Source organism: Sciurus vulgaris, assembly GCF_902686455.1.
Source record: "Sciurus vulgaris genome assembly, chromosome: 1".
Lineage (NCBI taxonomy): Eukaryota > Metazoa > Chordata > Mammalia > Rodentia > Sciuridae > Sciurus > Sciurus vulgaris.
In genome coordinates, this window is record NC_136461.1 from 121,559,173 (window position 1) to 121,577,876 (window position 18,704).

Sequence of the window (18,704 nt, forward strand, 5' to 3'; positions counted from 1 at the left end):
TCCCCTCTGAGTTTTAGGAACTCCAGTTGCTTCCTTTGTGTGTTTTTCCCTTGGAGCTCCCCACACTATGAGGCCAAAGAGAGGAGTCAGGCAGAATTGGTTGGGATTAGTACTTAATAGCACTGTGACCTTGGGCAAGTTATTAAACCCCATTCCTCAGCCTCTTAGGTACCTTAAGGCACCATTCTCCAAGCCTAGACTGGCCGGTCCACAGGAATCCCAGGTTCCTTTGTGGCCTCTTTCCTGGGTTTGCCCTTAAATTCTGGCATTGCTGCTTCTTCATTTTGTAACTTGAGATAAAATGTGTAACTTTTTGAAGCCTCCACGTGGAGTTAATAGTAGGCCCCATCTCTTAGGATCATGAAATGAAATAATCTGGAGAGTCCCTTGCCCAATACTTGGCACATAGGAAGCACTTAGTAAATGTTAGGTGGGATGGCTTGGATTCTGACTGATGGCTATGCTAAGAGAGAGAGTTCTGGCTAGTAGGGGAAGAGAGCTAGCTAGACTTCGGTTCTGCTTCTCTGGCAGACCACATTAGGCACTGCCTACTATCTCCCAGACACTGTATGAAGCACAGAGGCTAAAGGGGCTAATACAACAGGCTTCCACAGGGGAAATATGCATAAACACACTGATTCTCCTCAACCTTGTGGTTCTCATATTGAGGTATGTTCTGGAGGCCTCTGGAACATAGAGGAAGAGTGCCTGGTCCTAGGATGGTTTGCCAGGGAAGGTTCCTGGAGGAGATGTGTCCTTAGCTGGATTTAAAAAAAAAAAAAAGGCAAAATTCACATAATATAAAATTAACCATTTTAAAGTGAATAATTCAATGACATTTAGTACATTCAGTGTTGAACAACCATCACCTCTATCTAGTTTAAACATTTTTATCATCCTAAAAGGAATTGCATACACATTAAGCTGTTGCTCCCTATTCCCTGTGCCCAAGTCCCTGACAACCACCCATCTGCATTCTGTTGATGTGGAGTTACCTGTTCTGAATATTTCACATAAATGGAGTCATAAAATATGTGACCTTGTGCCTGGCTTCCTTGGCTTAGCAAAATCTTTTCAAGGTTCATCCACATTGTAACATGTAGCATGAATCAATACTTCATTCCTTTTTATGGCTGAATAATATTCCATTGTATGAATATACTTCAGCTGGATTTTAAGCCTTGGCTCTGCTGATTCTAGGCTTATTTATGACAGTCAGGCAGCCATATAGGGAACAGAAGTGGGTACTGATGGTAGAGGCTAAGCTTGAGCAAGAAGGAACATGGGGTGTTTGGTATTGCTGGATCCTGAAGTATGAAATAGGAATTGACCTCAGTTTCCCTAGCTATAAAACAAAGTTAATGATCCCTTTCCTTCTTTCTTTCCTTGTTGTCTTTTGGGGTTGGTGGACTGGGCGGTTTTATTTGTTTATTTGTGTATTTTGAGGGGAGGTTTTAGAGGAGCAGAGAAGCCAGGCTATTCTTCCTTTCCTCAGCATTTTTTTCCCCCCTTTGGTATTGGGGATTGAACTCAGGGATGCTCTACCACTGAGCTACATCCCCAGCCCTTTATAAAAACTTAAAAAAATTTTGATACAGAGTCATCCTGGACCTTGGACTTGTAATCCTCCTGCCTCAGCCTCCTGAGCCAAGTCACTGGGATTATAGGTGTGCCGCCTCTCAGAATCTTTTTTAACTTGCCCTTTCCTTTTTCCTGACAGCTTCCTCCTGTATGCCTCTACCTTTCTCCTTCTGTTTTCCTTGGCATCACTTCCCCCTGAATTGGTGTGAAATGTCTCGTCTTCCCCTCTGCAGGTGGGTAATCCTGTGGATGGTGAGATTTGGGCAGCAGAGGTGAAGGAAAGGCCTGGGAGTAAATTCTACTCACACTCTGTGCCCTGGAGCCCACCCTTTATCCTGTCTCTTGGTGTTCTGCTTGGGCAGCCTTCTATCACCTCCTTTGCTGTGACCTGGATAGAACTGCAGTGGGCTAGGGAGATCTTTTCATCTGTTTCCTCCACCCTGCTTAGTACAGAGTAGGAGAAGGAGGCTTCTATGGTGGGGCCCTTTGGAAATGAGGTGTTCTTTGCTTGTCTGATGCCCCTGGCAAGCTTGGTAATTACAGACAAGACTGCTGGGAACGGGTTTGGGAGAAACAGGCCTGGAATCAGCAGAGCTGAGGCTATCCTGGTAATCAGGGTGGAGCAGTGAGAGGGGAGAGTGGGAAGAAGCTGGGGGCTGGGGTGGGGCGGGAGGCTAGGGGCCCCCTTTTCCTGCCATTCCGCACACAGCTGGGCTGAGAGCCTTGAGGAGAGTGGGAGGTGATTGGAGCCCAGGCCTGGCCTCACTGTAAGTGAGGAAAGCAGGAAGAGAGGAGAGAGGCTGGGGGATCAGCAGCCCCTGAGGACAGAAGCAGAGTGTGAGAAGAGGATTTGGCTGCTTTCTTGTACTCAGAGTTCAGGTCTAAGTTAGGGAGGAACCAGCTCTGCACGCAAAGGTGATTCCGTCTAATTTGGGGTGGTGTCTTCCTTCTCACAATGAAACTATTAGAGGAGTAAGTAGACAGAATTGATTGTGCACTGCATAAAGGCGAAAGAGATAGGAACTAACATTTTGTTTTATTTATTTTGGTACTAGGGGTTGAACCCAGGTGTGCTTAACCCTGAGCCACATTCCCAGCCCTTTTTATTTTGAGACAGGGTCTCACTAAGGTGCTTAAGACTTTGCTAAGTTGCTGAGGCTGACTTCGAATTTGGGATTCTCCTGCGACAGTCTCCTGCTGGATTACCTCCAGCAGGAATTAACATTTTATTGAGCATCTGTTATGTGCTAGACTGTATAATATTCTGTATATATTAATACATTGAATACTCTTATCCCTATTTTACAGATAGGAAAACAGGTTTAGAGAAGGTGAGCGACTCATTGAAGATTCATAGCTCATAAAAGACTGTGCCAAGTCTATCTGACTTCTTTGCTCTTCCTTTTCACCAAAAGGCTCTCTTCACCATTCTATGCTCTCATCCTAATGAGATCTGATTGCTTATTATTACCTTCTATTTTGAACTTGAATAATTCCCCTGTTCCCCTGAAAAGCAGAAATGAGTCTAAACATCAACCTGAGAAGTAGAGAATTCTACACCTGAGGTTGGAAGTCAGACAGGATATCATGGGGGAAACCCATCTCTTACAGGAGGAGCACTTCACTGTGGTAAGCCTTGGCAGGGCCATTTTTGGGACAGGAAGCTCTCATGGGGCTGGCCCCTGTATCCTCCTGGGCCACTATTTGGGGTAGAAATCGTGGGCTCCTGAGTGCTCCATAGGGCAGCTAGAGTCACCATAGCTCAGTAGGTCCTGTGATCTTGAAGAGCTTGGCCCTCATTTTGTGTAGGGTTTTCCTACAGCTCCCTCACAGTGCCCTTCAACCCTGGCTCTCACCAGTGCCTGGCTCCCCCTGTCCAGAAGGCAGAGTATTTGTGTGTGGGTCTGGGGAGGGGGCTTTGGCTTCTTAGGGTAGGGGGTATTGTCAGGTGCTGAGCCTGAGGTGCGAATGCAGTAACTTAAAAAACAACAGAGTGTGAATAGGAACACATATTTTGTCACCTGCTTTTCTCCAGGAATGGAAGTGGCAGAAATAAGGGATGGGGGAGTTGAGCATCTTCAGAAAGAGCGAGAAGTTCAGGGAGAGGTGGGGGGGAGTTTGTCACCATGGTGGAGGCTGGTTGGTGTCGGGGGTCATTTGACTGGCTCAGTTGTCTGAGGTCCTGGGCTAGGGTGGGAAGAGGAGGTTTTATGGGGAAACTCAGGCCTGCCTCTCTCATCCCCAGTTGCACTGTCTCACACCCTGAGGCTCACTCTGCTGCTTTCCCCATACAGCCCAGCCTTTGCTGACAGTGTCCCATATGTTGTTCCTCCCCCACATCTCAACTCTCCCCATCCACACCCCAGCCTAGGTTGGCTAACTTCCCCTTCCTAAATAGCAGCTTTCTACCTTCATGTGCCTTAAGGCAGAGGGGCTGGGTGAGCAGGCTTTTGAAGATCTCTTGGGGTCAGGGTCACTTGGAGCCTACCTAGGAAGTGGGCTATGGAGAGAAGAGAGGGAGACATTTTGTTTGGAGTGCAGAGGAAGTTGACTAACCCTCTCTCATTGTCTACTCTTTCCTGCCTGTTAGGATACCTTGAGGTGCCTCTTTTCCTTCTTGATTCTTCCACAGCTCACCTGGTGGGCAGGGAGGGCCCAGTTCTCTGTCCTAGTCAGAGAGAAAGCAGCTCAAAGCCCAGTGGGTGGGGATTGTGGGGCCTCTCCACAGGTGAAAATTAAATAGAGCATCCAGGCCTCTAGAAGCCCTAGTTACCTTCACACCAGCTTCATGTCCTCTCTCCCCTCTGGACTTACCTGGGACAGATGCCAAAGGGATTACTCACCCTTTCTCCTTCCCCTGCCCCCACCATCTTCTCTTTAAGACTGACTAGGAATAGTCTCATAGGAGGCTAGGGGATGGGACTCTGTAGTATGAGAGTTTGTGTGTGTGTGAGCACATACATGCTGCTTTGTGGGGAGGGACTTTCTGAGAACTTGGATGGGGGGTAGGGGTGCCAGAGAGACAACAGAGCAGGCCTCTACAGAACCTGCCTAGCCTGGTGGGTGGAGCTGGGTGGGGCTGGCAGAAGCCAGTTCAGGTTGTAGAGGGGGAATAGAGCGTAGGTGTATGTGTGTGTGTGTATGATGTTTCAGTGTGTCTGTGGATTTGGAGGGTACCCAACTTCACCCCCTGCTTTAGACTGAGGGAAATTAAGGAAGTAGATAGAGAGGGGCTTAGCTCTGTCTTCCCCAGCTCCTTTCCAATTAGCATCAAGCTCAGGTATCCTGGCAAGAGCCCAGTCTGTGGGCCCTTTCCCTGGGGTCGGGTGGTGAGAAGCTGCTCTGGAAGCTCTGATGCCCGCATGACCCAGTGTGAGCCCCTCCCCTGCTACTCAGCTCAGTGAGGAGAAGGATCCTGCTCTCAGCCTGAGGCTGTGAGGTTGGTGAGCTCACGTCTGGGCTGTGCTGGGAGAATGCCTGGTTACCAGTGCAGGGTGGGGCACCTGGTGCCAGCTCTTTGGCTCCCCAATTTTGCTCTTTTCCACTCCCCAACCCGTTGAGATCCAGTTGTTCTTTCTGGCTTCCCGGACAGCACTGTCACCCAAGGTCATTGGGTCCTTTTTCAGGATATAAGAATGAGGGTGGGGCAAAATTTCAGTCCCAGTTTTGGCTTGGAGCTTGGGGTTGGTCCTTACTTTGTGCCTTAGTTGTTTTGTGGTAGGAAAAACGCAGCATGGGCCTCTTGGGATGGCTGACTTGTCCATCTACCAGGATGGATAGGGATGAATGGAGGAACAACATTATTCTTATATGTGGATGGCTGGGTGCAGAATCCACCCTTTTGGAGGATGGGGCTCATTGGTGTCGGCCATCTTGGTTTAGACTTACCTAGTCTCTGACCCTTTGTCACTGGTGAGAGACAAGGACATAGGAGAGGAGTCAGCAAATCCTTCTCTTCCTGGGAGTGCTGACCATTCAAAGAACTAGAGTCTAGAAAGAATCTCATGAAGGATCCTGTTCCCACACCAAGAGGAGCACACCCCAAAGTTAAGGGTGTTAGGAAGGTTTTTCCCAACAATAATAGGCCCAAATGGGATGTGTGTAAGTAGTGACCATGGGTTCACCACTTTTTTTCTCTGGATTGTACTTGTTTGTCAAACCTGGGGTTGGACTTGAGTCCTTTTTCAGCTGGAACCTGCTGAGGAATGGGTGGGTCAATGCACTGTCTACTCCGGGAGGGAGAGTGGGAGGAACTGTGTGGGCATAGGCAGAGCTTTGGGTGCCTTCCTCTCCTCTGTGGAAGCCACAGTAGGTGTCTGTGTTTTCACTCCACCATGAACCTTGAGTCCCCCACCGTCACCCAATGGGGCTGCCTGGATTGAGCACATCTATGAAACTTGGAATAATGTGGCAAAGAGAAAAACCAAGCCAGGACCCTGAAGTGGGACCACTGCACCTCTGAATCTCCTCTGTGCCTCATGCTAGCTAGCCTTGTGACCTGGTGGGATGCTCTACCTCTGGGCAGATGTCTAGCCCTCTGGATTCTGAGCTGGGAGACTGGACGCCTGGCTTGATTCTTGCCCACCTCACTCCCCTAAAGGTGGGCATGCCCCAGTTCAAGTGGAACTTTCATTGATATCCTTGGACATTGGGGCTGTGATTGGCAAAGATTAGGGAACCATGGGACCAGGAGTGCCACGTGAACATGCCCACCCATAAGCTATAGTGGGGAAGGGGATGCAGGGCATATGCAGTAAAACCCAGGCTCTTCTATAGAATCAGAGGCCTTAAATGGGCAAGGGTCCTTAGATCTTCAGGAGGAGTCTGAAGAAGTCATAATGTCCCTTCTACTGTGTCCAGGCAGAACCACCCTTCCCTAGTCCCTGGCTGAGAGGAAAATGGGCCTACAAAGAGATCTGCCCCTGTCAGAGCAGAACTTTTGGCTTCTTGTCCTCTTCCCTATCTTCTCCTTTCTGGCCTGTCTTATCTCTTTTTTTTTGTGTTTGTGTATGGTACTAGGGGTTAAACCCAGGGGTACTCTACCACTGAGCTACATCCCCAGCTCTTTTTATTTTTTATTGTGAGACAAAGTCTTGCTAAGTTACTCAGGCTTGCCTTGAACTTCTGATCCTCCTGCCTCAGCCTCCCAGGTTGCTGGGATTAAAGGTGTGCACCATCACTCCTGGCTGGCTAAGATCTTTTCTAAAATCAAACCCAGGCACTGCTGCTCTACTGGCCTGGAACTTCCAGCTCTGCCCTCCATGTGGGGGAGGTGGTGTCAGTCAGTGGCTTTTTAGGTGCATGTTTGTATTCTGTCCCTTCCCCACCCTTTCTTTTCTAGCCAGATCACCCTGGTTCCATCATGCTTTCTCCCAGCCCATCCTCATGATATTCTGCCTCCTGTCTCTACCCGTTAGCTGGGACTAGGCTGCTGGGTGTTCCACGACTAGAGCAGTGGCAGAAGGAGGTGATCACAGCCGCCTGGGCCTGGTCATCCATCCTCTGCACACACCATGCTCAGGGTGCTGTGTCTGCATTCAGTGCCTTGTCCACTCGAGCTGCTCCTATGAATGAGGGAATGGAGAAGGGTCAGACATCCTGGTGTGTGTTTTGGCCACTCCCCTTCCCCCAACACACACACATACCCCAGGGCCTTGCTCCCTCTGCCTCTTGCCAGGTTTCGAGTGCATTTTATCCAGAGGCCTCCAATTGTTTCCCAGAGAAACCCGATCCAGAGCTCAGACAAAAGCTGGGGCTGCCAGAGGAGAAACCCCATTCTCTCCCCCTCTATCCCTATCCCCCCACCTTCATCACCTCCCTCGCTTTGGATGCTGGGTATGGGTTCCAGGACCCAGCTGCCATCACCTAGGCAACAGGGGGCTTTGGTTGCCATGGTGATCAATGTGGGAGAAGCTGGGCAGCCAGGACAAAAGCCCCCCCCATTCCCCCAGCCCCCGCCCCCCCAATTCCCTGGGGATGATACTGAGACACATTCCATTAATTTTATTTCTGAAAGGCCTTTGGAGGGGAGAAGGGTCTCCTTTTTTGTGCTGGGCTCTTCCCTCACTCTCTCCTCTCTGGCCTCTTTTTAACCCCAGATAATCCACGGCTGGCTTGAGCAGGGACTGAGTGCGTATTTTTTGTGTTGGGGAGTTGGGGGTGAGGTGAAAAGCAATGGGATGTATTTCTTTTTACAGCCTCCCACCCCCAACCCAGTGCAGCTCCCCGGCCTGCGCCAAGTCTGGACTTCTCTTCCCCTCTCGTCATCCTTCTGACATTTCCACTTGTTGATCTCATCCAGCCATCCCCTCCCCCACTCTCTTCCCTGGGAACATTGCCCACCCGGGAGACCCTCCAAACCCCCGATTCCTGAGACTGATTAAATAAAGGGAACTTCTGCCCTTCTCTTTGCTCACATCCCATTCCTTCCCCCAACCTCTCCCATGCTTGGGTTAGTTTCTAGAATGCTCAAAAGATCAGCAGGCAAGGATCTCAGAAGTTGGGTTCATTTTTGGCCCCTGTGTCTGGTAGCAGAGGGAAGAGCATGATTTGAGCATCCTAACTTGGGTTGGCAGGCTAAGGATGCAGGGTTTGTGTTGGGTCTTTAATAAGTAGCTGGGGAGGAAGGTAGAGAGCTGTAGGCTGAGCAACTCAGAACAAAGAGCTGGGAGGGGACTGGCACACTTGTCTGGCTTGAAGTTTATCTGTAGGGGAAACACAGTGGCATCAACTTACCTCTAGGTGTGTTTGAAGTGGTAGTTCTGGTTGAGATTGTGTTCATGTGTGTGACTTCTTTATTTGGTCGTACAAATAGCAAGATTTATTCATACCACCACTTTCCTTAGTCTTAGAGAAGGTGTCTGGGGTTTGGAATATGAGTGATCCTGGAGCTAGAGCCTTATTTATTTTTTATTTTGTTTTGGTACTGGGAATTGAACCCAGTGTTGGTTTACTACTGAACTACATCCCTACCCCTTTTTATTTTTATTTTGAGATGGTGTCTTGCTGAGTTGTTGAGGGACTGGCTAAGTTGCCCAGGCTGGCCTTGAACTTGGGATCCTCTTGCCTCAGCCTCCTGAGTCACCAGTCTTACTGGCTTGTGCCCTGCTGGAGCTAAAGCTTTTAAATTGCTTAATTGACTGCTAGCTGCACAGTTTATGAAAGCACTTATTTTGCCCCGTGAGTCTTAACAGCAACCCCATGGAGTAGGTATCATTTATTACCTTCTCTGTTTTACTAGTGAGGCTACCAGTCTACAAGCATAGAGGTTAAGTAACTTGCTTATAAGCACACAGCTAGTTAGTGGGAGAGTTAGGTTTTGAACCCAAATCTTTGCTAATTGCAAGCTCTTTTTGCTGTTAGCTCTAGCAGACACAGGTATTCAGAGTGAGGGTGAGGAGATGGAGGGTGTGGGGTCTAGGTCTGTCTGTACTCTTAATCCTTTCTCTCTCTACTTTGCTATTCCTCTCACCCTGTAATCCACTTATTGTATTTGAGCCTGCTGGCAAAGTTCAGTTTTTCGGAGGACTAGAAGGAATGGACTGAAACCACATCAAAAGTGGTGCAGGTAAGACGTCTAAAGTACACGGAGGAGTAAACGGGTAGAATGGGTTCTCAGGAGAGGGGTAGAAGAACCCAACATGTAATTTGTAGACAGGGGGATGAACATGGCCCCTATTTGTGGCAAAGGGTTTTAGAGAAGTTCAGAGTTTGGTTGAGGTATTATGTCTTTCACTCCTGAATGTATCCCTGTCACACACTTGCTTTGACATGGGGATATTGACAAACATCACTAGCCTATGGATTATCTCCAGATAACTCTGGGAGGAGGATAAATGAATGATTTTATCTCTCTACAGTCACAGTTTCCCTGACAGGCAGGCAGGCATATTCCTTTACTATGTGGTATCAGTTACTCATTTTCAAGTTGCAGATGACCTAGAGTAGTTGGAGAAAAGTTAACTATACAGAGTAAATCTATTTTAGTTCTTAATTGGCTTCTCAGCAGCACTGACCTGGTTGACTTTGTTCCCCTCCTTGAAACCTTCTTGTGTTCTTGGCTGCCTTGAGACTCCACTCTTCCATCCTCTTGCTTCTCTGGTCTGGCCTTCTCAGCCCCTTTATTAGGCTGCTCCTTTTCTTCTAGACACATGTGCGGTTTAGAGTACTCTGGGCCCTTATGCAATCCTGTCTGGATGTGACCCTATTCGTCCTGGTGGTTCTGTACATGCTCTGTACCTCTTGCTCAGACTCTTCGGAGTCCAGCTCCTCAGATGCCCAGCTGCTTTGCAGCCATGAGCTTTGCATATGGGAAACAGAACTCACCTTCCTCCTCCCCAGACTCACTTGCTGCTTCTTTTTTAATTTTTTAATTTATTTTTTGGCAGTGCTGGGGATTGAACCCAGGGCCTTGTGCTTGCAAGGCAAGCAGTCTATCAACTGAGCTATATTCCCAGCCCTCACTTGCTTCTTATTCTTTCCCACTGTTTTTATGGTATGACCAACTTCTCCTGTGCTTAGGCCAGGGATTCTTGATGCTCCCCTCCCTGTCATCCAGTCCTTTCTTAGGTCCCATTGATTCTACCACCAACATATGTCTCAAACATGACATCTGTCCCTCTTCTGTGCTCTACCACTAGCCAGATCTTCATTACCACAGTAACTGCTTACTGATTTCGCTATTTCTACTTTTCTCTCTTTCTAGTCCATGTCTGCATAGCTAAAATAGGCTTCCTATTGTTTTAGAATAAAACCTGAGCTCTTCACTTGGCTGTCTCTGTCTCCATAACCCTCTCCTGCCTTCAGCTCTGGCTCCACTGGCCTTTTTTTTTTTTTTTTTTTTTTTTTGGTTTGTTGTCATTCTTTAAATGCACATAGCTCTTTCCTGACTTTGGCCTTCCTTTCAGTGATTCCTCTACTCTGGTCTTTCCCTTCCTCCCTTAGGTGTCTGCTTGGGTGTCATTTCTCAGACTTTCCAGATTCTACTCAGGTTTTTTTTTTTGGCAGTACTGGGGATAGAAATCCAGGACCTTACACATGCCGGGCAAGTACTCTACCACTGAACTACCCTCCCAGCCTTTTTTTTAAATTTTAAATTTTGAGACAGATCTGGCTAAGTTGCTCAGGCTGGCCTCTACCTTGTGATCCTCCTACCTCAGTCTCCCAAGCTGCTGGGATGACAGGTCGACTCATTTTAAAGTAGCTCCACGTAGTTTTCTCTGTTCTTTTCCTTCCAACATGCTGATATGGTTGCTTGTATTTATCTGCTTATTTGTTTAGTGCATATTTTATCCCTAGACCATGAGCTCAGACTCTTTTACACCACCATATACCCTGGGCTTCGCAGAGTATGTAGTTCATAAAAGGTGCTTAAAACAGGTTTGATGAATCAGTGGATAAAGATAGGAAATAAGTGCTTGGTGATGATGACTGTTGGCTAGGGTCAGTTAGGAAAATAAATTGGAATTGGGGTCAGAGGGGAAAACACTATTCGGTGCTAGGCTAGCTGGGGTTGTGGGGAGGGCTTGGCTTTGAAGGACTTGGGGAAGAAAGGAGGAAAGGTAACTTTCCCTTGCAGAGTTAGAAGGTGAAGTGCAGATGTAAGAGTCCACCCCTCAACCCATAAATAGCCAAATAAACTCATGTCTTGCCTATTCCAGACTTCAGGCTTTTGGAAAATGGTTTCTACTCATTCATTCGTTTTCTTTTCTCTTTTTTTGGTTCTGAGAATTAAACCTAGGGTCTCACAAATGCTAGGCAAGTATTCTGCCATTGAGCTACACCCTCTGCCCCTCTATTTGTCTTTTACTCCTACCCTCATGATAGTTCCCATTCCTCACCTTGCACCCTCTAGTACACACACACACACATACACACACACACATACACACACACACACACACACACACACACACACACACACACACGAAGAGCCTCAAGGAGAGTTCTCAGCCTGTCCTGGAGAGTAACAGTGGGTACATTTGAAGTAGGTCCTGGGGAGCTGGTACCAAAAGAAGCAGACACAGACAGTCCCTTGTGGGCACACTCAAATTATAAGTGGGGCAAGGAGGAGTAGATGAGGAGGGAGAGACCTGAGGTAGTCTCTGGACAGAAACCAGCTCCTTTTTGCTTTCTTTTGTTTTTGTTTTTTGTTTTGGTACTGGGGATTAAACTCAGGAGTTTTCTACCTTTGAGCCACATCCCCATCCTTTTTTGTTTTTTATTTTGAGACAGGATCTTGCTAAATTGCTGAGGTTCTTGCTGAGTTGTCCAGGCTGGCCTTGAACTTGCATTCCTCCTGTGTCAGTCTCTTGAGTCACTGGGATTACAGGCTAGTGCCACTGCATCTGGCTCCATATCTGCTTTCTGAGGTCTCCATTGGTTCAACCTGAGAGCCTGGCCAGAACCAGCCATCTCAGAGCCTCAGTTTTCCTGGCAGAGAATGGGAAAGCACTGCCCCATTCTCTCCACCAGGAGGTTCAGGATCAGTCATTCTGGGTGGCCTTCCTGCCTTGGGAAACTTTGCTGCTGGCGTTTTCCCCCATCCCTAGCCTGGGCACAGTTGGGGGTGGGTGACTCTTCCTGGCAGGCAGAGCAGGAGGAACTGAGCTTGCTGGACAGAGCTGGAACTCGGAAGGAAATATCTTCAGGCCATTGCTAGGCTCATCTGAGCTTCCTGTGGCTGCCCTTCGGGGATGATCTTGCTCTCTGTTCTGACCCACTGGGAGCTGGAGCACCCTCTAACCAGCTGCTTCCCCTCTTCAGGAGCGTCGCTTGATTTTCTCTGAGATAAGCCCACCCTTCCAGCAAAATAGAGTCCCTCAGGGTGACAGTTGACTTCCTAAAGGTGCCTCTTGGCCTGAAGAAGCCGGTGCTGAAGGAGGTGGCTGTGGGGCCCCCCAAGAGGCCCCAGCCTGCGGCCCTGGAGCGCTACAAGGCGCGGCGTTCAGACGCCATGGACACCGAGTCTCAGTATTCGGGCTATTCCTATAAGTCGGGCCACTCACGCAGCTCCCGCAAGCACAGGTGGGTATGCGCATGGGAGTGACACAGTGGTGGAGGGAGGGCTGGGAGCAGTTGAGAGGTGGGCACGTGCCAGTATGGGGGTGTGCTGATAAGACCCTGATAAGACTTCTTTACTTCTGTGCCTGTTTCTCTGGCTTCCTGCTGCAGGGACCGCCGGGACCGACACCGCTCTAAGAGCCGAGATGGGAGCCGTGGGGACAAGTCAGTCACAATCCAGGCTCCAGGAGAGCCCTTGCTGGACAATGAGTCCACGCGGGGGGATGAGCGGGTGAGTATCAGGGAGATGAAGTGGTCCAGTCTAAATGTTTTCAGATTGCCCCTTGGAGAAACTAGAGGCTCCTGCAGGGAGGGGAAGTACCAGGAAACCTGGTGTCTTCAGACAGACTAAATCAGGAAGAATATCTTGTTATACTTTCTGTGACTTAGCATCCTAAGGTAGGATTATTACAGTAGAATTCAGGGAATTGTAGTGCAAATCCTTTGGAGGCAGCAGCCTCTTTTGTATCTTGAGAGACAGGGATGACCTGGCTGTGTAATGGGAACTGCCCCCTGTCTCCTTTGGAACTGTTGCTAGGCAGTCAAGCTGGTTGGGAGTCTAGAGTAGGAGAGCTGTGGTGGAGGGTGGCCTGGGACTGGACTGGGCCACCTTGAGTTTTCCTTGAGCCTTCAGGTGCCGGCACTCCTGCGCCCTTTGGTGTCAGCTTGCTGATCAGAATCACCTAGGTCCTGGGGAATGGAGGTGTGGTGGGGAAACAGGGAGGGAGAAGTGAGGCTGAGTGAATGAGCCAGGTGAAGAGAGTTCTTCAGGACAGGGTAAGCAGTTACTCTTGTCCTAACCTCTGTGGCCCAGTGTGCTCCTCTGTAGGGAGCACAGAAGGCAAAACACAGCCCTGGAATACAATAGGGAGGAGATTTGAGATGACACCTGGTATTTCCCAAGTTTCATTCCTCATAGTCTTTCTTCTTGGGAGCATCTTAGTGGGCTGGAGACTCCAGCTCCTTATTCCTCAGAAGAAATCTCTGTGGCTGACATTGGAATTCCTGGGTCTTGGGAGTAGATCAATATCTAAGGAAAATATTCTTTCTCCATCTTTCTCAGTGGCTTCTCCTCAGGACTTGGCTTCTGGGGTTCTTAAAATAACCCTGAGACATGATCTGGATCATGTCTGTTGTTGGAGAGGGGTTCCCAAAGCCTTGGTCCTTGAGAGGGATGGCAGCATGTTTAGGGGTCATTGGGTCAGGAGTAAACCCAGTTCCTTGAGCTGAAATCACTTAGCGTATCTACTTTTTATTTAGATCAGATTCTTCTCCCATCCTTGGGAAAGGAGATTCCTCATTCTCTGTAATCCCTGAACCTGCTGGTTAGTCTGCTACATTCCCCACCTCCAGTGTTTCAGTCCTATGTTCTGAATGCCATGAGTGTCAGGATATAACTTCATATATCCAAGCTATCTTGGGAGTGAAGGGTGGGGACACTAAAGATCCTGGTGGTCTTAGGACTCCTCTATGGAATGGCCTCCAACCACTGCAGAGAAATAGTTTGAGCAGGGCACATTTAGAAGGGCATCAGGGACCTTAGCCTGCCTACCCTTTCTTTCTAGGATCAGGGAGTCCTTTTGCTGTGGGCATTCAGATGGCCCAGTGTAGAACTTGCTTCACAGTGACCCCAAGTCTGTATGATGTCCCCCATGCTCTGTCCTGATCATTCACCATCCTCCTCTTCCCTCTAGTATCTTCTGCACTACTTTTATCAGGTCACTGCCTTAATCAGAAACCCTCAGTAGTTCCCCATGCCTGGAGGAGTGCTTGTAGCTTGGTGTGATCTGAACAAGCCCCTCCCGGCTGCTCTGGGCCTCTCCTTCTTGGCCATGCTGTTCTCTGCTGCTGTACTTGAATCCCCAGCTCTTAATATCCTCTGGGTACCTCCCTCCTCCTCTAGCTTCTGCTTGATACTATGGAAAACTGCAGAAGCTGGAAGGAACTTAGAAGACAGGACTTCTACAACTTTAATGTTTGAGCAATTCATGGGGATCTTGTTAAATCCAAGTCCTTGTTCGGTATATGTGGGGGTAGGCCTGCAGATCCGCATTTCTAACAAGCTCCTTGGTGATGTCCACACTGTGAGTCCTCAGAGCACATTTTGAGAGCCACCCTTAGAGATCAGTTAGTTCTGAGATTCTCAGTCTTGCTTAAACATTAGAATTATCTGGGGAGCTTTTCATAAAAAAAAGTCGACAAGCGCATCTCACTCTGCTATAATTGGTATCTTTTCCAAGCTCCCCAGGTGATTCTAATGTGTGCAGCTGGGTCTGGGAATCACAGACCAACTTCTAACTTTTTCATGTCACCCACTGCCAGGGGTCACTTCAGGTCTCATCATTCCCAGGAAACCTGACTATTTTGCTTGGCAAGTTTGCCCTTAAATCCCTGTCACTGCCTGAGCAGCTCCCTTGGCATTGTCCGTGCCTCCTGCTCCAAGGGTCTTTGCTGCACGTGCAGTTTTTCTCTCCTACTGATTGGTGTATAGGTCCTCGAGGGCCCAGCTCTCAGACTTCAATATCTGCAGAAGCCAACCTTGGCTACATCGTAGAGCTCAATGAATACTTTGTAGTACCAGGGATTCAACCCAGGGGCCACCGAGTTACATCCACAGCCCTTTTTATTTTTTGAGTCAGAGTCTCACTGAATTCCTAGACTGGCCTTGTACTTGCTATCCTCCTGCTCCAGCCTCCAGAGTATCTGGGATTATAGGTGTGCCCACTATGCTGGAATGATAGTTACATATTTATCAATTTCCCTCTCTTCTTTCTGCCTCTCCTTTCCCATGTGTTGCTCTGTTTCTGCGTTCTGTTTTCCCTTCTCCTCCTCCTCTTATCTTTTCACCCTCCTCCTGTCTGTAGGATGACAATTGGGGAGAAACCACCACAGTAGTCACCGGCACCTCCGAGCACAGCATCTCGCACGATGACCTCACGCGAATTGCCAAGGACATGGAGGACAGTGTTCCACTGGACTGCTCCCGTCATCTGGGTGTGGCTGCGGGGGCCACTCTGGCGCTGCTCTCCTTCCTTACCCCACTAGCTTTCCTGCTGCTACCCCCACTGCTGTGGCGGGATGAGCTGGAGCCATGTGGGACGGCCTGTGAGGGCCTCTTCATTTCAGTGGCCTTCAAGCTGCTCATCCTGCTGCTGGGCAGCTGGGCTCTGTTCTTCCGCCGGCCCAAGGCCTCGCTGCCCCGTGTCTTTGTGCTGCGAGCCCTGCTCATGGTGCTCGTCTTCCTGCTCGTGGTTTCCTACTGGCTGTTCTACGGAGTGCGCATCCTGGACGCTCGGGAGCGTAGCTACCAGGGTGTGGTGCAGTTCGCGGTGTCGCTGGTGGATGCCCTGCTCTTCGTGCACTACTTGGCTGTGGTCCTGCTGGAGCTGCGGCAGCTGCAGCCCCAATTCACGCTCAAGGTTGTGCGCTCCACCGACGGGGCCAGCCGCTTCTACAATGTTGGCCATCTCAGGTATGAGTACTTGGGAGTAGATGGGATGTGTACATGGAAGAAGAAGGGTGGGGCAGAAAAGGGTTTGGGGGAGGTTTTGATGGTGAGCCTGGAAGTGATGGGCTGGCAGGGGTAGGGTGTTGATACTTTTGCACATAGTAGGTTTTCAGCATTGCTTGCTATGTAATGGGATGGTCCTGTGTAGTGTCATGAGGCAAGATGCTGGTGGGAGTTGATGAGTTAGGAGGGATCAGGCAATTGGAAATGAGAAATCTTAGGGAATCTTAGGGGGGGATGGATCAAGGGCAGGAGCCCCTTGGGGCATGAATAGGGGCTTTTTAAACCTTCCTAGAGGCACAAGAAGCTGACCCTGGCTAGAAGAGGGACCCTCAGAGGTAGAGGTACAGAGGGCAAATGGGAAGATAAGTCAGGTTCCAGTAGATTTGTGGGTAGAATGCTCCCCATGCCCCCAGGCAGTATAGTAGCAGGACCGCCTGGGTTTTGTCAACAACCTTGGGAGGATGCAGGAGGAAGTTTGAGCACCCTTTGCTGGGAACTCAGGCCCAGTGCCCTTTCTCCCCTGAGCTTCAGCATGGCAGGGAGGAACTAGCGACCCCAACTCTGGGAATGATTGGGAGCCTGGTAAGTAGACTTCAGGCTTGAGCCAGGCTTCCTGGAAGCAGCTTGTCTCCGTCATATCCTCTCCTACCCTGTCGACCTGCCCTGATGTGTCCCTTTCCCTGTACCCCTGTCTGTCCCTTCTCCCTCCCCCTCCTGCCCTCTCCCCCACAGCATCCAGCGCGTGGCAGTGTGGATCCTGGAGAAGTATTACCATGACTTCCCTGTCTACAACCCTGCCCTCCTCAACCTGCCCAAGTCCGTCCTGGCCAAGAAAGTGTCTGGCTTCAAGGTGTATTCTCTCGGAGAGGGTGAGCGGCCCTGCTCCTCCACCCCTCCCGGCCTCTTCCCAAACAGGACTCCAAGTGACTTCCTCTCTTTCTCTCACCCCCTTCATCCCTTCCCTTTTCCTTTCTCCAGCCCATGTCCCAGGCCCTTCTGTCCTGTCATTTCCCTTGACTTCAGGTGGCTGGTCTTAGATGCTGATTCTACTTGCTGTCCCTTTATGCTATGGTGTGTTCCCCCAATCTGGCTCCTCTGTGTCTGCTTATCAGCTCTGGTCTCAGCCCTTTGGCTCACCTGAGCCCAGGAGGCACATGTGCAGGACTTCTGACCTTCCAGTGCCTTCCTGGTTGTTTTTCCCCAGCTTCTCCAGAGGTGGCCAGGAGGGCTGGGAATGGGTGGTATTGCTGGGTGGTGGGAACAACTTCTGTAAACACAACAGGCTGTGTCTCTGGAACTCCTGGAGTGGGAAGAGAGGCCACACTGTGATGTGCCCGTCCTCTCTATCCTGATCCTGTGCAGAAAACAGCACCAACAACTCCACGGGCCAGTCTCGGGCTGTGATTGCGGCTGCGGCCCGGCGGCGGGACAACAGCCACAATGAGTACTACTATGAAGAAGCTGAACACGAGCGCAGGGTGCGCAAGCGGAGGGCCAGGTGGGTCCCTGGGGGGAGAAGAGGGGTGGGGTGGGGTGGGATAGAGTGAGGGGTGGTGTTTACCATGGGATAAGCTGAGGAGTGGAAGCCCTGGGACTTCTGAAATTGCTTGAAATAGATGAGCAATGATGATATAGGGGTGTGTGTATTTGTTTTTCAGTGCTGCTCTAATAGATTACCATATAAACTCAGCAGCTAAAAGCAACACGTTTATCATCTCCTGTTCCATGGGTCAGGTTCAGGCTTGCTGGACCATCTTCTCAGGTCTCAAGGCTGAAATAAAATCTCACCCTGAGCCTGGGCTTTTCCTCCAAGCTCTCTGACTCTTCTTTTCTTGGCAGTACCCAGGATTCCACCCAGGCACTCTACCACTGAACATCCCAAATCCTTTTTAATTTTAATTTTGAGACAGGGTCTTTCTAAGTTTCCCAAGGTGGTCTGGAACTTGCAGTCCTCCTGCTTCAGCATCCTGAGTAGCTGGAATTACATGCACACACCACCACACCCAGTGCTCACTGACTTTTGGCAGAATCACCTTATACCATCCTACAGGCAGTTTCCAGCATGACACTTGGCTCTTTCCCACAGGAGGAATCTCTGACTTCTTTTCCCACCAGCTGGAGAAAACTGCTTCTAAAGAACTCATGTGATTATATCAGGCATAACAGGATAATCTTATTTTAAAATTGGCTAACCTGTTACTTAAATTTCATCTGCAAAATGTACTGAGGTTAAGCTGGGTGTGATGGTGCATGTCTGTAATCCCAGCGACTCAGGAGGCTAAGGCAGGAGGATCAAAGTTTGAGGCCAGCTTGAGGTTGAGTACCACTCGTTCTCATAATAAAAAATAAAAAGAGGCCTGGGATATAGCTCAGTTAGTAGAGTGCTTGTCTCGCATATATAAGGCCCTGGGTTCAATCCTCAGCACCACAAAAAAAAATAAAAATAAAAAAAAAAAATAAAAAAAATGAATAAATAAATAAAATAAAAATTAAAAAATAAATAAATAAAATTAAAAAATAGTAAAAAAATAAAAAGAACTGGGGATGGAGT

At 49.1% G+C, this 18,704-nt stretch overlaps 1 protein-coding gene across 1 annotated transcript in view; it reads left to right on the forward strand.

The window, feature by feature from the left end:
- Window positions 1-18,704, forward strand: part of VANGL2 (VANGL planar cell polarity protein 2) — a 28,516-nt gene that overhangs the window by 2,944 nt on the left and 6,868 nt on the right. The window contains exons 2-6 of the mRNA XM_079148585.1: window positions 12,346-12,606; window positions 12,754-12,874; window positions 15,507-16,114; window positions 16,886-17,022; window positions 17,516-17,651. Of these exons, the coding sequence (XP_079004711.1) occupies window positions 12,536-12,606; window positions 12,754-12,874; window positions 15,507-16,114; window positions 16,886-17,022; window positions 17,516-17,651 (1,073 nt within the window). The 5' untranslated portion in view covers window positions 12,346-12,535. The remainder of the gene's footprint in view (window positions 1-12,345; window positions 12,607-12,753; window positions 12,875-15,506; window positions 16,115-16,885; window positions 17,023-17,515; window positions 17,652-18,704) is intronic.